The following is a 19,193-nucleotide window of genomic DNA, read 5'->3' as shown; positions in this document are numbered from 1 at the left end:
TTCGAAATATATATCACGCATTAACAAAATAAAAGTGTAGGGAACAAATTTGCATAAATATGTCTATATGAACGTTACACAAAAGTTATTGATTTAGTTGCCATAAATATAAATGGAAAAAGAAGCTATAGAGTTGGGATCCTTAGCTTGCAGTATCATTTAGTTAGAATTTTATCCTCATTATATTTAGTTATGAGGTTTCATTACGCAATCAAATGACAGCTGAAACAAAACTAAACAAGTTTTGTGTTTATCCCATGTATGTGACTGGAAAAATATTAGAGCAACAACAAAAATACAACGCGTGTGCAATCTCCTTCTTGCTGGAGTTAGGGCTGAGAAGCCTGCAGAGACCACTGACTTTCCATCCCTACTGCTTTCAAGATCAAGAAGTCCATTAAAATCGATAAAGCCAAGAATAACCAAAACTTTTGCACACACATAATGGCTTGGTTCTATTTGGTCCTCCTTACCTAAACTCCCTTGACTTTGGGGCGTTTTGAAGAAGGATATCTCCTCTCATTTAAAATTGGATTCGTCTGAGACACAGACTTCATCATCAAGACCTGTCAATCTGTTCACCAGCGTATCGAAATTATCATTGTTAGTCTCGGAGTACATATTGAATATATAAATATAGCTAAATATAGTGTCAAAAATTGTTTGTGTGTTGACTTTTCTGGATTTGATAAAAATCACATATTTTATAATTTATTCATGCTACAGCAAGTTTTGGGTTTCCACTCTGTCTATTGAGCATCCGCTTATACCCTATAATTATATGAAATCCTTTGTTATAGAAGGAGTTTAGAGCTTGTTTTTAAAAGGTATATGTAACTATACAAATGTTAACTCTTATTTACAAATGTATTGGTGTTATAATCCAATTATCCCATTGTTCTCAGAATTGACTCAAAGATGGAATACTGAAATTGTAGTGTTGGTTAAAACACTGCTTTATCCAATACCGAAGCCAAAACATTAAGGAATTAAGATATAAATAGTGATATTTTTGATAGAAAATGAATTTTTTTTGTTATTGCTTTGATATTGGTAATGACAACAATCACAGTGCCATAACTACGGCCTTAGTCCCCCAATAGAAATATAAGCATAATTATACTAAAACTGCAGAATTATGTCATTATTCTAAATCATTTAGTTTCACAATAGTTTATTTTCAAATGTACAAAAAAAAAAAAAAAAATCCTGTTTCTATTCTATAACAAAATAACTTCAAAACATTGTAAAAAAGGTCATTAAATATTGAAAAAAATAAAATAGTGTTCTTAATTTTGTCAATGGCAAAGAAAAATTCTAGTCACGGCCTCAGCCCCTCATAGAATATGAAGTGGTTCTCTTAGATATATTCCTGGTGATGGGACTGAACGAAAGAAAGACGAGATCAAGACTTTTATAGAATGAAACCCAGAAATATTATTCTCAAATCCAAAAACCGATCTCGAATATCAGATGATTACTTAACTGTATTAGATGCAGGTCAAAAATGTATTATATGATCTTCAATGAGCCGGTCATTTTACAAAAGAATCTAACATGTAGCAAAAATCTTTAAGCTTCTCATTATCTGTTTATAATTTTTGATGTCTATAGAAATGCATGCATGCAAATTTACGGAAATCCGATCTTTTAAAAATGCAATATGTAATCATACTTTTAGTAAAACCATATAAGCCTATTTCAAGTGTACAACAAGATACCTTCTTGTGCCTGCCCCTGTATGTTATGATAATCATACTAATAACTTCTTTCAACTCATAATAACTATAATAAAAACATTGGTGTAAAATTTATTTTTATAATTTTCTATTTCTTCTCTCAGTCTTGAGCCACTCCCTTCCTCAACCATTTCCCTCTTTTTTCTTTCTCAACCAAAAAAAAAAAAAAGAAGTATATATATATATAGATCGAAGGTTTCAAGGACGATATTTACAGAGTAAAGGGTGTTTCTGATTTTAGGAGAGAAAAAAAATCGTATATTAAATGGCGATAACATCAGAGTACATACATATGAATGTATGTACATCCATGAAACCACAGATATAGGAACATAATAGAAGCCATTATCAAATTGTCAACAATAGGTAGGATAATATTTATAGCCGTGTTATTATAACATACTTGCCTGGGAGACTAATAACCTTTTGGAGCATCTTACTCCAACCAACATCTTTTTGAGTCAATTCAGGAATTTAAAGTGTAATTTGTAGTGAGGGGACGATTAATCTGAGTCGGAAAATCGGGTGGTTCTTCTACAATTCGGAAAGTAATGTTTAATTTGCGATTCCGATTCTAATTTATTACTGGTATTATTTAACTATGACTTACTTGTCTAAGTTATGAAAAATTTTGGATTTGAAAAAAAAAAAAAAATCCAAAAACCAAATGTTAAAGAATCGGAAATTTTTTCTAGAATCGCATCGATATTTTATTTTTATTTTTAATTGTGCCATCGCTAATGATTTGTTAAATTAAAAGAGAGAGAATACTGTCAATGGATCATGGCCCAGTCATGCAAAACTTATATATAATTTTATCAATCCTTTGGCGATCTCTTTATTACCACTATCATCATCATGCTTCTGATTATGGTGATAGTCATCCCATATGGCGTGGAGTGAGTGCATGATGATGGAAGAGAGGATTCAGGGGAACCTCTCTTTTTATAGCCATACCTACTACATAAGTAGACTATGAATCATTTTATAGGTACAAAAAATAATTCCTAAGGCAGTCAAAATTATTTAAATTTCGGGGAGTTCACCTCTTCTCTTTTCGTCGGTGTTTTTTTATAGACTGTTTTTTTTTTTTTTTTTTTTTACAGCAACTACCTTTTTGGTAAAGTTACCCTGTTAAATATATTTATTTTATTATAATTTTGGTTTGAGGTTTTTCCTTCAGACTAAGTACATACGCATACCTATGTAGTATGTAATAATCCGTCTTCTGAATTAAATTATAATTTAAAAACCATGTATTTCATGATGATATTATTCGAGTTAGAGAGTTGGATATGCGTATACATAGATACAGGGTGGATATCGTCCATGAATCTACAATCCAATACGGATTAACAATTAATCATACATGTGCAATACATCATCAAATTATTAACTGATGTAATTTGTAGGTATTGAAGAGATTTTGTTTCGTAATTTGTCATTATTCAATTTCCATATCTTTAACAGGAGCTTCCTCTTCTTTTTTTTTTAATCTTCCAATATTTTAAAACTTCAGATTTGCTGGTCGTAAGGCTCCCAGAACACGTTTATTTATATATATCACGGCGTTACTTCACTACTAACATGCAATTGTACACTTTACTTTTTTGTGAGATGTCAATTTTTTTAATTTCCTTCTTTCTTATAAGTCTTATGAACGTGTATTGTTTAAGTTTGAACTATTTATTGTTAATAATTTGTGTACCATTCTAAAAAATTATTCAATAATTATTCCAGGAATTGTTTAAAAAACTACTACTTTTGGGCCATTTAGTCAGTTTCCCTCAAGATAAAAGGTTTTTAGTTACAATATAGGTAACGACCTGATAGAGTGTTATCATCTGACGTCCTTAGTCTGGGAGTCGGCAGCCATCTTTGGAGGAAACATCAACAACCAAATCATTTAAGAAATAATAATCTTTCTCCAATAGCGAAATAGTTTAGTATTTCGCTATCTTTAAGGCCATTATAAAAAGTTTTCTTTAGAGTTATTTAATTGAGAATTTTGTTCACTTCGTTTGATGTCTCAGTATATCAACAACTATATCTCCAGAATGATTTTGCTTCCGTCATATTATTCACTATGCAACGTCATTAATAGCCGATGTATCAGTTTTTTCTATTATTAGATATTATTTATTATTCACCGTTTTCAAATGCATGACGTCATCATTAAAAACACATAACCAACCAAGTTTGATAAAAGTTCCTCTATTTATTAACTAATTAGATGATGTTTACTTAATATTTTTGTGTTGAAAATATGTCAATATGGTTTAAACTAGGTATATCAACAAATGTGCCTCCAATATGGTGTCTTTCAGTTTATGATGTGACGTCAATTCCATCATTAAAAGATATCACTTATTATGTATGAAGCTAAAGGGCGTTTTGAGATGCATGACGTCATCATTATGGAAGTCAGCCATCTTGAATGATGGACAAATAACCAAATTCTCTTATTCTTTTTTATAGACATTGGATTAAGTTTTTGTAAGATTTTTTGGTTATAAATTATAGTTTTTTTATAGAAATTAAACCATAATTTCAGAATTATAGTTTAATATATAAGTTCATCAACAACTATACCTCCAATATGGCGTCATTTTTGGTTAATTATGAGCTAGGACGTCAGTGAAAACTCTCAACATATTTATATTTATTATAATTATATATGAGAATAAGACTTATATAATAGGTGGATATGATTTGAAAGACAATGACCCTTGACTACTGTTTTATCCATAACATAGATTTAAGCGTTCCATTCCTTTTGGCGGAAATGCATTAAATGACATTTTATAAATTACGTCAAAAGGAAACTAATAAAATGGTATTAACGTTTTTTTAATTTTATTTTCCTCAGCTGTGTCTTACATTTATAGGTGGGGATTTATTTAATAGGGATATGACTTTTAGGTACGTATACTTTTCCTTCTCCTCTGGGCTATTTGCTTATTGTTTCAAATCTTTAACATATTAATATGTTGTACGGAAGAAATAAAACAAATTCATTTAAACCCGCCGTCTCTCTCTTTCTCTCAGAGCATTATTTCTTTAGACAAATTAAGCCAATAAGTACCATGATATCCAATGAGGATCAACTGGTTTTTGTTAGTATTATTCAAATACTACGACACTAGAAGGTCTAAGTTTTATATAGATGTGTGGAAGAGAGTGTAATGCTTCGATGTATGTATCTATGGAAAACCTTTTATTTGTTTGAATTAAACTATGTATGATGAAATATACTGAATTAAATTTACATTGTGAAAGTCCGAGTGATTACCAATGTTCAAAAAATCTTGTACTTAATAGGTTAAATGGATGTAGTATGCATGATTAAATGCAAAATACCTGCCTGGGATTTAATTCAAAGTTGCTCTCTATAAATAGATATTTTCATTATTGATTGATAATGTTGTCCCAAAAGAGCACGTAAGCACTTCCCTATTGGGACTTTGAAGGGATTGACTTATGGTTTTAAATAGCTTATTTCAATTGAACACATTGTACGCGATCAAGTTCAAAATTTTCAATTGCTGCAAAACATTTTCTATATAAATTTTTCCTTTTTAACACCGATTAAGGTGTATGCATACGTCATTTATATAAACAAACCTTCATGTCATTTGATTAAATTGCACTTAATCTGTGCCTTTTAAGATTTGACAACGATTGACAGAGCCAATTACTTGCTGATATATATCGGGAAATAGACCCTTTTGAATTATATGTATTTATTTTTAAAAGTATTTTAATGCCCAAGTAGACACCCAACTTTTGACCAGGCAGAGTTAATAAAAAGTATTAACAGTAGAGTTATACATACATTGACTATGGACTTTAATCCAAGACAAAACTCTTTTAACAGTAACTGACTGAAAACCGTATGAACCATTTTTCCAAGAATGCACTCATATGCTTATGAAATAATAATTTTTTAGCGGAGAAATTTCAATTTTTGGTGAATATTAATAACTAATCCAATATCAATTTGGGATCTTTTTTTATATGATATATTTCTTTACCCTTTTCTATTAAATAAAACACCTTTCTATGATATATTTTTTTTATAAAAGATAATTTCTGGATTCTTTTTTTTTTTTTTTCATTTCTGGCTTTTAAAATATCAAAAGTAAAATTAATTATCCGTATATAGGAAATTAATATGACTAATTTGCTTAATGTTCCATCTCCTTTACGTCGCTGAGTACTTTGTACAACGAGAGCAGATGTATAACTAGAGGCATTTGAAGGATATTGGTTTAATGGAAGGGGAAGCTAAAGGAACACAGCCAGTGTTACCAGAACCTTAGGGTCTAAGGGGCCATTGACCCTACTTTTGTGGAATTTTTAATTTGAAAACTTTTTTTATTATTTGCCATTTTTTTTCATCAATTTATATTATTAACCAAAAAAGTGAAAATACGCAAATAAATATAATAAATAACCATTTTAGTTTAAAATGATCCTCCCTCCCCAATCATGATCCACCGACCCATTTCTAGTTCTTTGAAACATATAAAATTGAAAAATAATTTATACATGCGAGTGCTAAAATAAACATCTAAAGGTTATAATTATTTTCAAAATAAAAAATATCCCTTCCAATAATTTTAACTCACAAGGTTTTTTGTTTTTTATCTTCTTGAAAAATGTTCTTAAACTCTATGTCAAAATTGTCGCGGAAGGCCAACAGCATTGTCCACTGCGAACGCCCCTGACGGCTTCAACATTATATAAATTGACCCCTCGCTAGCAAATGTATTCTGGCGCTGGTGCACTCTGGACATTGCAGCTAACTTTTGACCAGACAGAGTTATAAAGAATAAATAAATAATAATTAGAGATCTGATGTGGTGTATATTTATACATAGGACCATTGATTAATAATAATTAAACTTCTGATTGACGTGAAAAAAACCTCACTGTAAGTTTAAATTGAAAAGAAAAGAAAAAATAAGGATACGAGGTAGTACTCAAATCCAACCTGTCAAATATTCAATTATACCTATACATTTGTGTGCCTACAGATATAACTATACCTATATTTGTACATACATAATAGGTTTGGAGCTTTCCTACATACATAGGTACTTACATATAATAGTATGGAAATTTATAATGTGTGCATTTTAAACGAATACATTATTTTCATTCAATAATGAGAACAGTGGAAGGTAGGAAATTCGATATCCTTTATTGCATACATACTTCTATAGGTATATATATAATTTGAGTTATGAACACTTACGGGAGCTTGTATGTAGGTAAACCATTGGAGCATAGCACTCAATTATGTATGATGGAATTTTGTTTGTGTGAGGAGATCAAATCAGTGTTTGTACAATGCGCATACACATGTTTTTCAGCAATATTTTGTTAGTAAACATCTTAACAGATAAATAAATAAATAATACAGAAAAACGTATACAAAATTTCATTTATTAAAAACTACATAATTGACCTCATTCATCATCAATTCTTACACAAATGGAGTATCTTCTCCCGATAATGGTGAATCAGAAGCCAATTACCTACAACTACTCAAAGAATAAGAGCTGTGATAATTGTTAAATAAAATAATGTAGTATTGACTTGAACAAACCATCAATTTTGTTTGTCTGAATATTTTTGACTCGCCTCAAATGGCGATTATATTTTCAAATTCGAAAAAAATCGAGACGACTTCATATTTCCATTAAGTAGTCTAGATTTTTATCAATAAACGACACCAAATGTTTTGAGTTTCACAACCCTGTACTCAAGTGATTTTATTATTAATCATAACTGAACTTATTTATAGGTACAAATTAGATTTTATAAATCTTTCTGAAGGAGTTATAAGACATTTAACAGTAAATATAAAGATTTCAATTAAATACCGGGTTAGCTATTATGAGATTTTGGTCAAAACTGTTGCTCAATAAGATACAATTTTAAGATATTTGAAAAGTGTCTGGGAAGATTCTACGAATTATTTTCCAGATTGGACACAAAGTCCATTTTTCTTTCCAAACCATTACAAATTAACTTCTAGAAACTCCTTTGTAAATATGTATCCTCAGCCTATTAATGAAGTCATTTTTCATCAATAAAAATTATTACAACAATGTACGAATAAAATAATAAATATACAGTTAAAAATTATTAGAAATTAATATATGCGTTCAATTTTTTTCTTTCTTAAATTTAAACTATCAAAAAGAGTAGATCTTTTAGTCAATTTAAGTTGATAGAACACTAAAATAAAGCCTTAGAAAAGAAAGAAAAAGAAAATGCCTTTGTGTTTATGTAACTTCAAACCATCGTTTTCATGTACAAATATGTGATCTTAAAAGAAATAAAATAAGCTGAAACATATTTTAAAGGCAGTTAAACGTGCAAATATGTTTATTTTCTCTACTTTGAATATTTAGCAAAGAAAGTTAGGGAATTAATTATATTATATATGTATTTATTTATTGTCAAATAATAAATGTGTCTATGACCTTATTTATATCCATTCATTTCGACCCCTTAAGTGTTAAAAAAAAAAAAATGGATGCTCCTCCTCCCCACTCCCCCGTTAAATAAAATAATTCGATAAATGAATTTACTTTAATATAAAAAGCTGCTTCTCTGTTACGTCACATTATATGTTCATAAAAAAAGTGCGAAATATATTTAAAGATAATAATAATATCAAAATGTCATCCCTTTGAGGTAGGAAACTACTGAGTCATGTCCCTTATAACTATATATGCACACTGTACATAGTATATAAATTTTATAAAATTATTCAAACATTGGTAATAATCATTTAATAATAAGATTACATATGTATATATATATAAATATTTTCTTTGAATTATTAATGGTAATGTCTTGTTGACAAACCTGGCTTTTTATACCGTAATATATATATATTATTGTATATCGATTACTTGTCAGACTGTAGAGCGCCCCTTACGTCACTTTTTGCATAATTTTCCTTGTCTGTTTTAATCTCTGTTCTTTTTTTTAAATATATAAAAATATCAATTTAAATATAATTTTTTTAACCATCAGTGGAAATTTATTAGGTGATAAACATGTCATTCTGGATTATCCGTTAGGGTTTTTCTTTCTCTATCTTATTAGTCAACCACCTCTGTGAAAGTGTTGTTTTTCTTGAGATATATTTTTATATAATATAAAAACCTACCTTGCTCTTCCTTTCGATAATCCGTGCTCATACGTGCCTCGTGGCTTTCACCCCATGGATCTCTTCTCCTCCTTGGACTCTCCTCCTCCTCGATTCCTAATCCTAGGAGAATCCAAGTTGTAAACAAACAAATCTTGAAGTAAAGCAGCATGACTTGATGAAAGCCACTCACTTAACTCACTCACAAGTATACAAAACACACACGTTTAGAACAAATATCAGTAGCAACACTTTAATTATAATAAAATAATAATTAGTTATTATTATTTGAAATCACTTTGAATATGAAATTAAACTCTTTGATAAAGATAACCGCAAAACTAAAAGGTATTCTAAATTTGCAAATTAATAACGAAAAAAACAAATAGAATAAGAACAATCCATGCTTGACTCTCTCTCCAACAGTCTCTAATGTCTAACTAATTCAAGTCTTGTTAATAAATAAAAAAAGACTTACAAAAAGTCGGGTGAGCGCACGCAGAAAAATGCGTCAATTAATAATAGTAACTCCTGCTTTTTATATTTATTCGTAAGGTACATAGACCTAGTCTGCATGGAAAGAGCGGTCAAGTAAGTATATTTAGGTATATAATACATAAATATATGCCTGTTGGTAATAATAAAAATACAACTTCAATAAAGGTAAGAAGAGAGAGAGAGAATGTATACGTCATACCAGGCCTAGACTTTACCTCGCCTTTTGACATTATTTATACAATAACTTTCTTGTCAGTTCCTTTGCAAAATGCAAATGTCTAAATAAATAAATAAACACCCCAAAAATAGCAACTAAAAACCAAGAGGAACTTGAGTACAGTTTGCGTGAGAAGGAACCTTTTCCACTACATTTTGGTAATAAATGTCTATGTATTTTAAATATGTGTATGCCCCTCCTTGTTGTATTGATTATTTTACGAAATTACTAAAGAAGTTGGGTAACTCAAGCATGTGGGAATCCGGCAATTCTATTGGAAATATGATAAATAAAAGACATCTTTTAATTGTATGATTAATTTTTATATTATTGAATATTTATTTTATAAATATGGTGATCCACAATACTAACTAGCTTCATAACATTATTTCCAATCATTTCAAAAAATTTCTGCAATTTGTACAATAACTTTAGGTATACATACACCAACGCAAAGTGTGTTTTCTTTAATTAAAGAATATAATATATAAGTTTCGTACAAAAACAAAGGAAAAATCGGAAGTGAACAATAAAACAACGTTCCGTGCGTGCATCTGATTGTCTTAAATCATAGGGAAAGTAAAATAAAGTTAACTGTTGACAAATTATTTTAGTTATTATAAAAGTAGAGATAAGTGAATCTAGTTTATTTTTATTACACTAGGGAAGGAAAATATGGAAAAATCATACATTGTTCACATTATTCAGATTCAAGTTATCTGATTTCTACCGAATTAATTCGAATTTTGGTCCAAATAAGCTTACAAATTTAATTTCAATATTGCTTCTCCTATAAGTAATTTGCTACTAATAGGGGAAAATGAATATTCTATCATAAGACAAGAGCTTTGATTAATTTTTTTGATGAAGATCAATGGTCTCGTAACTGGGGGCACACTAGTAAGAGAGTGGAGGGTAGTTGGCACAGGGGGTAATTTGTGTTTATTCATTTCTAGTGTTATAGGACTTTCGTTGATTCATCCCCTGTAAGTATTGTATTTGCTACAGTTTTTTGAGAGTGGTGGGTACATCCAACTTTGAGCTGTGACTTATTTTCTGAATTGATCTCTGAGTAATTTAAATTCATGTTCATTAACTCTCTTTTGATACCTAAGGACTTAAGCCCTTTCATTTATGAAAAAATAATTATTTGTGTTTAATTAAAGAATGAAATGGTGGTTATCAGTTAAAAATTCTGTAAAATATAAGTATTTGAAGTCAAAGAGTTGCTTTTAGTATTTTTACAAGTCGGCTAACACTAAATCGGCAAAAAAAATAATACAATAACCTGAAGAAAAAAAAAAAAAAAACACAAAAGAATAAAGCCTTCCAAGAAAAACTAAAAATTATCGTAATCTTTAACAATAATTTTTTTGTGATATCACTTTGAATATGTTTCGTTTAATATGCCTATGTTAAACTTATTAATTATTCTCTATATATTTATATTTTTGGTCAAATTAAGTTTTCTATTAATTAAATTAATACATACTATTATTTACTATTATCATTACTATTATTTATAGATAATCTTTATTGCACCAATTCCCTCTAAACAACATTAAAATTGATACTACACATAAAGTACCATTAACTATATTTTTGAAATTGATACAAAAAGTTGCATAAATTTTTGAACTTTGCAAAAAAAAAAAAATGTACGCATACTCATATCTCAATATCCCTTCTAGATGCTGAGTGATATGCTTAAAAGGGAAAAGTGTGCCGACTACCTCTACTCTCCTCCTATTTGAATAACAACACCAATGAAAAGTTTCTTGATATGTGAAGTCATTTGCCTCAGTTTAACCCTTAAAATACCAGATGGTTTACAATATATTAAACACCAACTGCTTCTGGTAGATCCATATCGCATAAACATAATAATATAACTAAGTTTTAATACAAATACATGAGTAATCCATGTCACTCATAGAGAAATTGATGAACTTGATCTATTAGTACTTAAGCTTTGAAATTATAAAATATAAAAGTGTTGGACTTAAGAACACTTGGATAAATATACTAACAAAGTCACCAAACTTTGAGGGTCAGAGAGCCTAAGGTACATCGTACATCTAATAATATTCATTCCAAATTCTAAGGAGCATAGTAAAAAAAATTAACTATTGTTAAGATCGATAATCTAGGATGTGGTTATAATTCTGCAATTTTAATCAACTCAATTTTCAATTATGTTTTGAGTTTGAGTCCACAGATAGTTAGGACTAATGTTGTATCAGTCCTTATTTATTCGTTCTAGTCGAATCCACTCCAGTCTTAGGACGGGTTATATTAGTCCTTGGGATCGATCCTTCGGACTGTCAGTTAAAAAAAAAAAAAAAAACAGTTTAGTGACGTCATCAAATTAAATATTTTGGAAAAAAAATTTAATATTAATTTTCTTTTAAAAAGCAAAAATTCCTTTTTTGGGCAGGGCTACAAGCCCTAATCAACGACTGAACTTTATAAGTTTTAGGACTGATAATGATACGCAGGATTGAACTGGATCGGACCGAGGCTGAACTAGACTGCAATCCTGTATAAAGACTGACACAACACTAGTTACGACACCGTATAAGATATAGGCAGATATGTTTAAATTAAAATGTGTCAATTAAACTTTATGCTAAAAAACAATCTCATATCGTTATATACTTTGATAACCCTCGATTTGTCTTGTTCATAGGACTTACAATTATGAACTCCCATAAGTTCTAACTCATACATATTCTTAGTTGTAATAAAAGAAGAAGAAAAAAGTGGTTTGCGTTCGGAAATAGCATTCCCTTGACACAACACAATGTCTGAGTTTTTGTTTATTACGTCATTGTTCTGTTATACATATTATATATCTTAGTAAATGCCTTGAAGAGAAAATTGGACACTTTTGTTATTGACAAATCTAAAGTGTGGCTCATAATTAGAGTAACGTAATTCAATTAATATAGATATGTTACAAAGTCTGAAAAAAGTCAGAATATGAATTTGAAAAGGGGCTCTTATCCTGTTATGGAGTGTCTTTTCAGATAAATACCGCCATTTATTCAAATTCAATGGCTAATCAGAGAGAAATCCGGAGATTCGAGGTCGAAAATTTAATCTTCTCCTTGAATTGGACGTACTAAGAACTGGTTTCTTAAGACTGGCGTATGAAATATGATACACGGAGTTTGTTATTATTATCTCACTCAAATTATGTCCGTCTCCATTTTGGACTGTCTTAGTTTGAATCACGAGACCTACACATTCCTAGATGTGAATTTTACGAGGTTCGGTGATCGTAAAAGAATGAGTATAACACAAATATGACACTCCTCTCATATTTTATTAGCATCTACAAATTTCAAATTCCCATAAAACCTGATGCTCTCAATAAATTTATATATTTTTTTTCACTAATGAATAGAAAAATGTTCAAGCTTCCTTACGTTTAAATAAAAAAGGAGTTCTATTTATTAGAAGTGTCATTTTTGGTCCAGAACATCGAAGCCAATTTAAAGATACAGAAATAGTTCTATTATTAATTAGTGACAACAAACTTATTAATCTCATAAAAATGGATTCCGTCAATCAATTTACTATTTTTTTTTTATTAATGAATAGATAAATATTAAAGCTTTGTTATATTTTTTTTGCCTACTGGAAGGAGTTTTTTTTGCCCAAACGACCATGCAAATCTGCAGTTCATTAAATCCTCTATTCATTAGCGACTAAGAAATATTTCATTTCATAAAAACTGATGCTCTCAATCAATTTTTAAATTTTTTTTCATTAATGAATAGAAGAATGTTCAAGCTTCCTTACGTTTAAAGAAAATTTTTATTAATTAGAAGGGTAATTATTGGCCCAAATCGTCAAATCCAATTCTCTTGTTACGGTAATTTTTTTGTAATATCTCTAAGAAAAAGTCATCAAATTTATGATTTAAAAGACGTACATATTTATGGCATTTTATTCATCATGGAACTTCATATCGATTAGCTGTACGAGAAACTTAATTAGCTTAGAGCACTTCCTCTTTTGTAACATACATAATTAATAGTATTGGGTACTAATTTACATTACAAATTAAGTACCAATATGATACAAAAATAATTTTGAAAACTTTTGAGGCAAAGTTTTTTGCCATTCTCTTAACAAACTTGACTTTGGAAAGTAGGACATGGTGAAGGGAGAAGTCATTGTAGTTTTCAAACTCAACAACAACTGCCTTTTTGATAGCCATGGAGGCTGAGTAACCAAAATATTGCGTCAGACGCTATGCGTTATGTATGTGATGAGACGTCACTGGAATGAGATTTTAAACATGTAAATAAGTATTATTCTAATACAAATTGAGAGTAAATTTCATTTTTTTGATAGTACTGTAATTTAGGAACATAATCTAAAAATAAAAAAATCCATATCTATTTACAGAAAATTAAATTAATAAGGGAAAAAGTTTCAATTTTTTTTTCGGAGAAAAAATTTCAAAAATCCTTAGCTGCTCACAAAAAAATATATTTTTTTTGAAAAATATTTCAAAAATGAGATTTCAAATATTAAATTTTCCGAAAAAAAAAATCAAAATCCTCAGCTATTTTCACAAAATTAAATTTTTTTCAAAAAAATTCAAAAATCCGTAGTTATTGACAAAAATAGAATGCTAAATTTCTTCGGAATTTTTGTTGTTGTAATATCTTAATTGGTTGTGGGGGGCTACAGCACTTCCAGTCCACGCCCTGTAGACGCCATTGTTTTACAGACTTTATTACTAAAAAAATGGTTTTGCAAATTGATTTAAAAAACTACGTACTATCAATTTTCCCTATTTCTTTTTAAAAATAAATACATTAAAAGTACTGAATAAGGATCTTCTGAAAAACAGAGGCCAATACTTAGGGGAAGTATTATTATAAATATTTTTTCTTCATACAAATACAATATACATATAAGTATATATATCTATGTAGTTAAGACCACTCACAGACCTTCAAAGCCTAATGGGTAATGATAATTAGTAGAACATAGAATAGTGTCTTAGGCACATACATATTTATATTTAGATTGCGTTTTAATTAATTTGACCTTCATGAAGGTTCCGTTCTATTGTTTTGAAGAAACCATCAATTTACAAAAAATATATATATATATATATGTATCATTGACCATGTCCAGTATTAACAACAACAACTACCTACTTACTACTACTTTAAATTATACTTAAAATAACTTGGAATTTAAAGCAGAGTCGTCGTTCTTTGAATTGTTTAAAGAAAAAAATTATTATAATACAATACAATGTGCAAACTGGTTGCGCATATTATGCAAATGATTTGCATGTTGTAAGGGAATGACGAATAATGGTTAGGGTGAAGAAATATTATGTTTGAAAGATGCACTTTGACGCATTTAAATTAAAATTGTACAGAAATATAAGATGACTCGACTACAAAAATGGAAAAATATTCATAACAATGTAAATTTGCTTACAACATATTTAAATCTACCTATTTCTTGATCCATGAGACCATATCCAATCATCCATGATGGCAGTAACGATCCATTGAGTAAGGGGAGATCACTGAGGCGGAAAGATTGAGGGACTTAACAGCTAACAATCTGTAATCATTCGTGAAAGCCTAATTTGTATATATATGTGCGATTACATTGTATATATTTGGCCTGTCTACAATATACACCCGTAAATTCATACCTTCACTTAATTGAACACTGCTTTGATGGATAAACTCTTATTTCTGATCAGGGTCTATTTATAAATAGGTTATAGTTTATTTTTCTACACAACCGGTTTTACTTAGAACCCAATATCCAAATAATTTTTGAAAAAAAATTAGTTAAGGCTCATCTACCAACACTCGTCAATTCTTTTTTTTAGCATTAAGCTTTATAAAATCCTTCAGATATTAGAAAATAAGTAATAGGATAACTCTAATTTAAATATACTTCATATCCAATGTATTTTATTCGTAATTACTTTAATTTAATCAACTTATTTATATTTAAGTTCGGAACTTTTTCACAAACCCTTTTTATTACTTATTTACTAAATACACAGCCAAAAAATTAAAATTTAAACTGAATAAATCAATAAAAATAAATCTTTTCTTTAATGGAAAATCTTTTCAAGTTGTAATATAAGACTTATTCAATAGTTGTAGGCATATTTTAAAGTAATTGAGTTGAATCGACGCAACTTATGGGCATCGCGCTAATACAGTAATGTTTACATATACTTAATCAGTACAACTCCATCTAACCAATAAAAGGAACATTAAAAAAAGCTAATGGAAAAAAATATTAGTTTCCTAATAAGAGCTTCCATCTTACATGAATTTTAAATTTTGAATATTATGATTAGACACATTTTGCAGGGACTATATTCAAAATAACTTAATAGATATCATATTTTTCAAATGCTGGAATGATTTTTATCAATTTTTATTTTCTTTACTTTTCACCTATAACGTCAAAATATGACTCTGAATCGTAACTATACTCTACAGACGGGATTTAAAAAAATCATTCAAGGACAAAGCAAATGTCGATGAAGTTTTTAATGGTCATTTTTGTGTTCTACGATTTAAATGACAATAATAAATGTGGGGTTTAGGGCTTATTTAGGTATGCAAATTATCTCGAATTAATCTACCAACACTTAGAACCTAAACCTTCTCCAGCATCTATAAATAAATTTTTTCCCATCGTTAGAAAACTATGACGGGATAGGTTGTTACATATTTTTAACCTTTTTGTATTTCAATTTTATTGAGCAAACAATATTATCAACAAAAAAGATGATAACCTCTGAACGGACTACATCAGTCAATTAATATTATTATTTATGAATGAAATAGCAAAACCTTTTTATCAATTCCAGTAAACTACTTTATATAGGTACAAGGCTTAAAAAAGCCTTGTCAGTAAGCTTTATCTTATCATCTACCTTTCGTTTGTCCAATATATTGACAGTTGCTTAAGAAAAAATGTATGTACAATTTTATCTTTAAAAAATACTTAAGTCGTTATTTTGTATTCTAAATAAAAAAGGTATATATTTGCATGAATTTGATGTATACATTGAATGTCAAATTCAAAAGAGATAAAGAAACAACAGGGTTTCACTTCGTCAAGAAGTATCTACATGGATACAAGAAACAAATCATCGATGGAAACATTCTTACATTATGTAAAATGTGGAAAAGGCTTCCAAGTAATGAAATGAAGAATAGATTTACTTATGACCGTAGTTAGCATTTATATCGAAAGAGGGGGCAATTTACTCTCTTCAAATTTACTACATCTATTTATGAAGCTTTATAAAATATATGACATTCATGCATATTTTCAAAATGACTGGCAAATTGACAATCCTACCTACGCTACTGGGTTTACTTCTTCAATTAGCTTATAGGTTTTGAAATTAGACATGGATTGACATAAAAGTATTTTCCGATTCGATCCAATATTTGAAAATGATTAGATGTACCCGTATCCCCAAGATCATTTATTTTGTTTGTTCACAAATGATTTGTTTCGTTTGGCAACAGATTAACATATATTCTAAGGATATAACATTTAATTTCTTGGTTAATGTTTTACTTGATCCATAAGACTGACTCGTTAGAGAAAAATATTTTCGAAAAAAAAAAATATTTTTGTTATTATATATGGATCAATTTGATATAAACGTTAACAAGATCACCGTTTAAAAAAAAGAGCAATTTTTATAAATGACAAACTTAACAAGCCTTGGTAATAAATAAATCTTATCTTTAATTTTTTATTTAACCAGGGAGGTAAATTTTGTTTCACACTTTTTTTAAGAAATACTTATATTATAATAGATGCATTCATAATAAGCCTTCCATTGCTACAAAATTAAACAACAATTTTTTCCACCATTCCCTCCTTTTTTGGATTGAATCATATAAAATATTGAAATCATTAAGAATTTTCTACGATGCCGATACAATGCTAATCTGGGATATTCTGCCCCATATATTTGTTCTCTATTTTTGATCCGATGAAGATATTGAATATTTTACTCCATATAAAATTCTCCGATTTTGATTCAATATATCAGCCACTGTCTTGTGGAATTAATCAATGAATGAATAAAGAAACTCTACAAGATGTAATTCCCCTACAAGGGACCAATTTATTAGTAAGATGGGGCAGTTTTATAAAAATGAAATCACATATTGATCATGACATAATTATCAAACAAATTAGGGTGTTTTTAGTTATTTTCAAAATATGGGGACAACAGGTCTTCTCTGGTATATTTATGGGGCCTCTATTTCATTAAAATGAAAATTTACATTGCATGATTATTGTAATCTGCCAAATTGTCCACCTATAGTAGTGGTACAATGGTTGATTTTATAAAATCGAGTCTTGTTATAAATTAAATCAAACCTTTCCTTAATATTAAATATACAAAAGCCGAAAAAGAATCAAACTTCTTGTTTACCAAAATTTGCCATTAATTAATAATACATTTAGAAACCATTAAAATAGTTTTGATTTAAATATTATTTTCTTTTTGAGTACTTGAATATTGTTTATTTGTTTAAAAAATCTTCTAGAAACTTAAAAAGCGTGTATCAGCTTTCAATTTTGTAAATTCCAAAGAAAGTTATGAAATTTGAATTAATTTGTCACACTGCAAATTATCTGTAATTCTCAATTTATTAAGTCTAAACCTGACAAAAAATCATCAATATTCATAGAGAAAACAACACGCACTAGTGGTTACTTTATTTTAGATGTTCTCTCCTCAAGAAGAAAATAATAAATGCAGCATCTTGGGAAATTAAACAAAAACTCTTCATCACACAACAAAACTCACACAACTAAAAATATTTAGGATTTACAGTCCTATACACAAAAGTAGAGCTCACATTAATTTGCAGGTACATATTTTATAGGTATGAAAATCTTACATATGTATATATATTTGTATAATATACTATAGGTACAATTTTATAATTTGCAAATATCTACAAGGTACGTAATTTAATATCCCCTTCAAACACAAGCATGTGCGTTCCTATGTGTTGCCATCTTTTATATGTATGTATGTATGTGAATCTCCAAGGGGTATATAATAGTATACTAAAAAAATATATATTAGTAAAAATAAATGTAAATTAACAATTTTTGTTTTTTGCGGTATTTGATAGAACTCTTTTTCTTTTTTATCTAAAAAAATATAAATTATTATATCTACATAAATATAATAAAAAAGAGTAATTTCGTTAAAAAGATTTGTCAAATGTATATTTGAACTTTTAATTTAAAATTATATTTTTTTGTACATATACTATATAGTTGGTTAAGATAAGGACTTCCTTTTGTATATTTCTTTATGTGTTTCTATCACAAAAGGAGTTTAAGTTTACTTATGAGTTAAATCAAGCAAAAAGTCTTAAGGATTTCAAATTGTTGGCGAGACATTGCCAAATGTGTAAAATAAAGTATTAAAATATTTTTTAATCTAATCTGTTTCTTTATTTTTCATAAGTAGAGAGTACACAGACAAAATTATATAACCTGGGCT

The 19,193-nt window shown here is 28.8% G+C and overlaps 2 protein-coding genes across 3 annotated transcripts in view; one reads left to right on the top strand and one right to left on the bottom strand.

Moving 5' to 3' along the window:
* Nucleotides 1–9,423, bottom strand: part of LOC121114478 (semaphorin-6D) — a 125,788-nt gene extending 116,365 nt beyond the window's left edge. The window contains exon 1 of one of the 2 annotated variants that reach the window (XM_040708451.2): nucleotides 8,932–9,423. In XM_040708451.2, the coding sequence (XP_040564385.2) occupies nucleotides 8,932–9,082 (151 nt within the window). In that variant the 5' untranslated portion in view covers nucleotides 9,083–9,423. The remainder of the gene's footprint in view (nucleotides 1–8,931) is intronic. The other variant, XM_040708452.2, reaches the window with a different exon arrangement.
* LOC121114479 (cyclic nucleotide-gated channel beta-1-like) overlaps nucleotides 1–19,193 on the top strand; it is an 88,407-nt gene that overhangs the window by 36,245 nt on the left and 32,969 nt on the right. The window lies entirely within an intron of this gene.

This window comes from Lepeophtheirus salmonis, chromosome 3, assembly GCF_016086655.4.
Source record: "Lepeophtheirus salmonis chromosome 3, UVic_Lsal_1.4, whole genome shotgun sequence".
Taxonomy (NCBI): Eukaryota; Metazoa; Arthropoda; class Copepoda; order Siphonostomatoida; family Caligidae; genus Lepeophtheirus; species Lepeophtheirus salmonis.
Note: the sequence above shows the minus strand (reverse complement) of the source record. Positions and strands in the feature narration are given on the sequence as shown.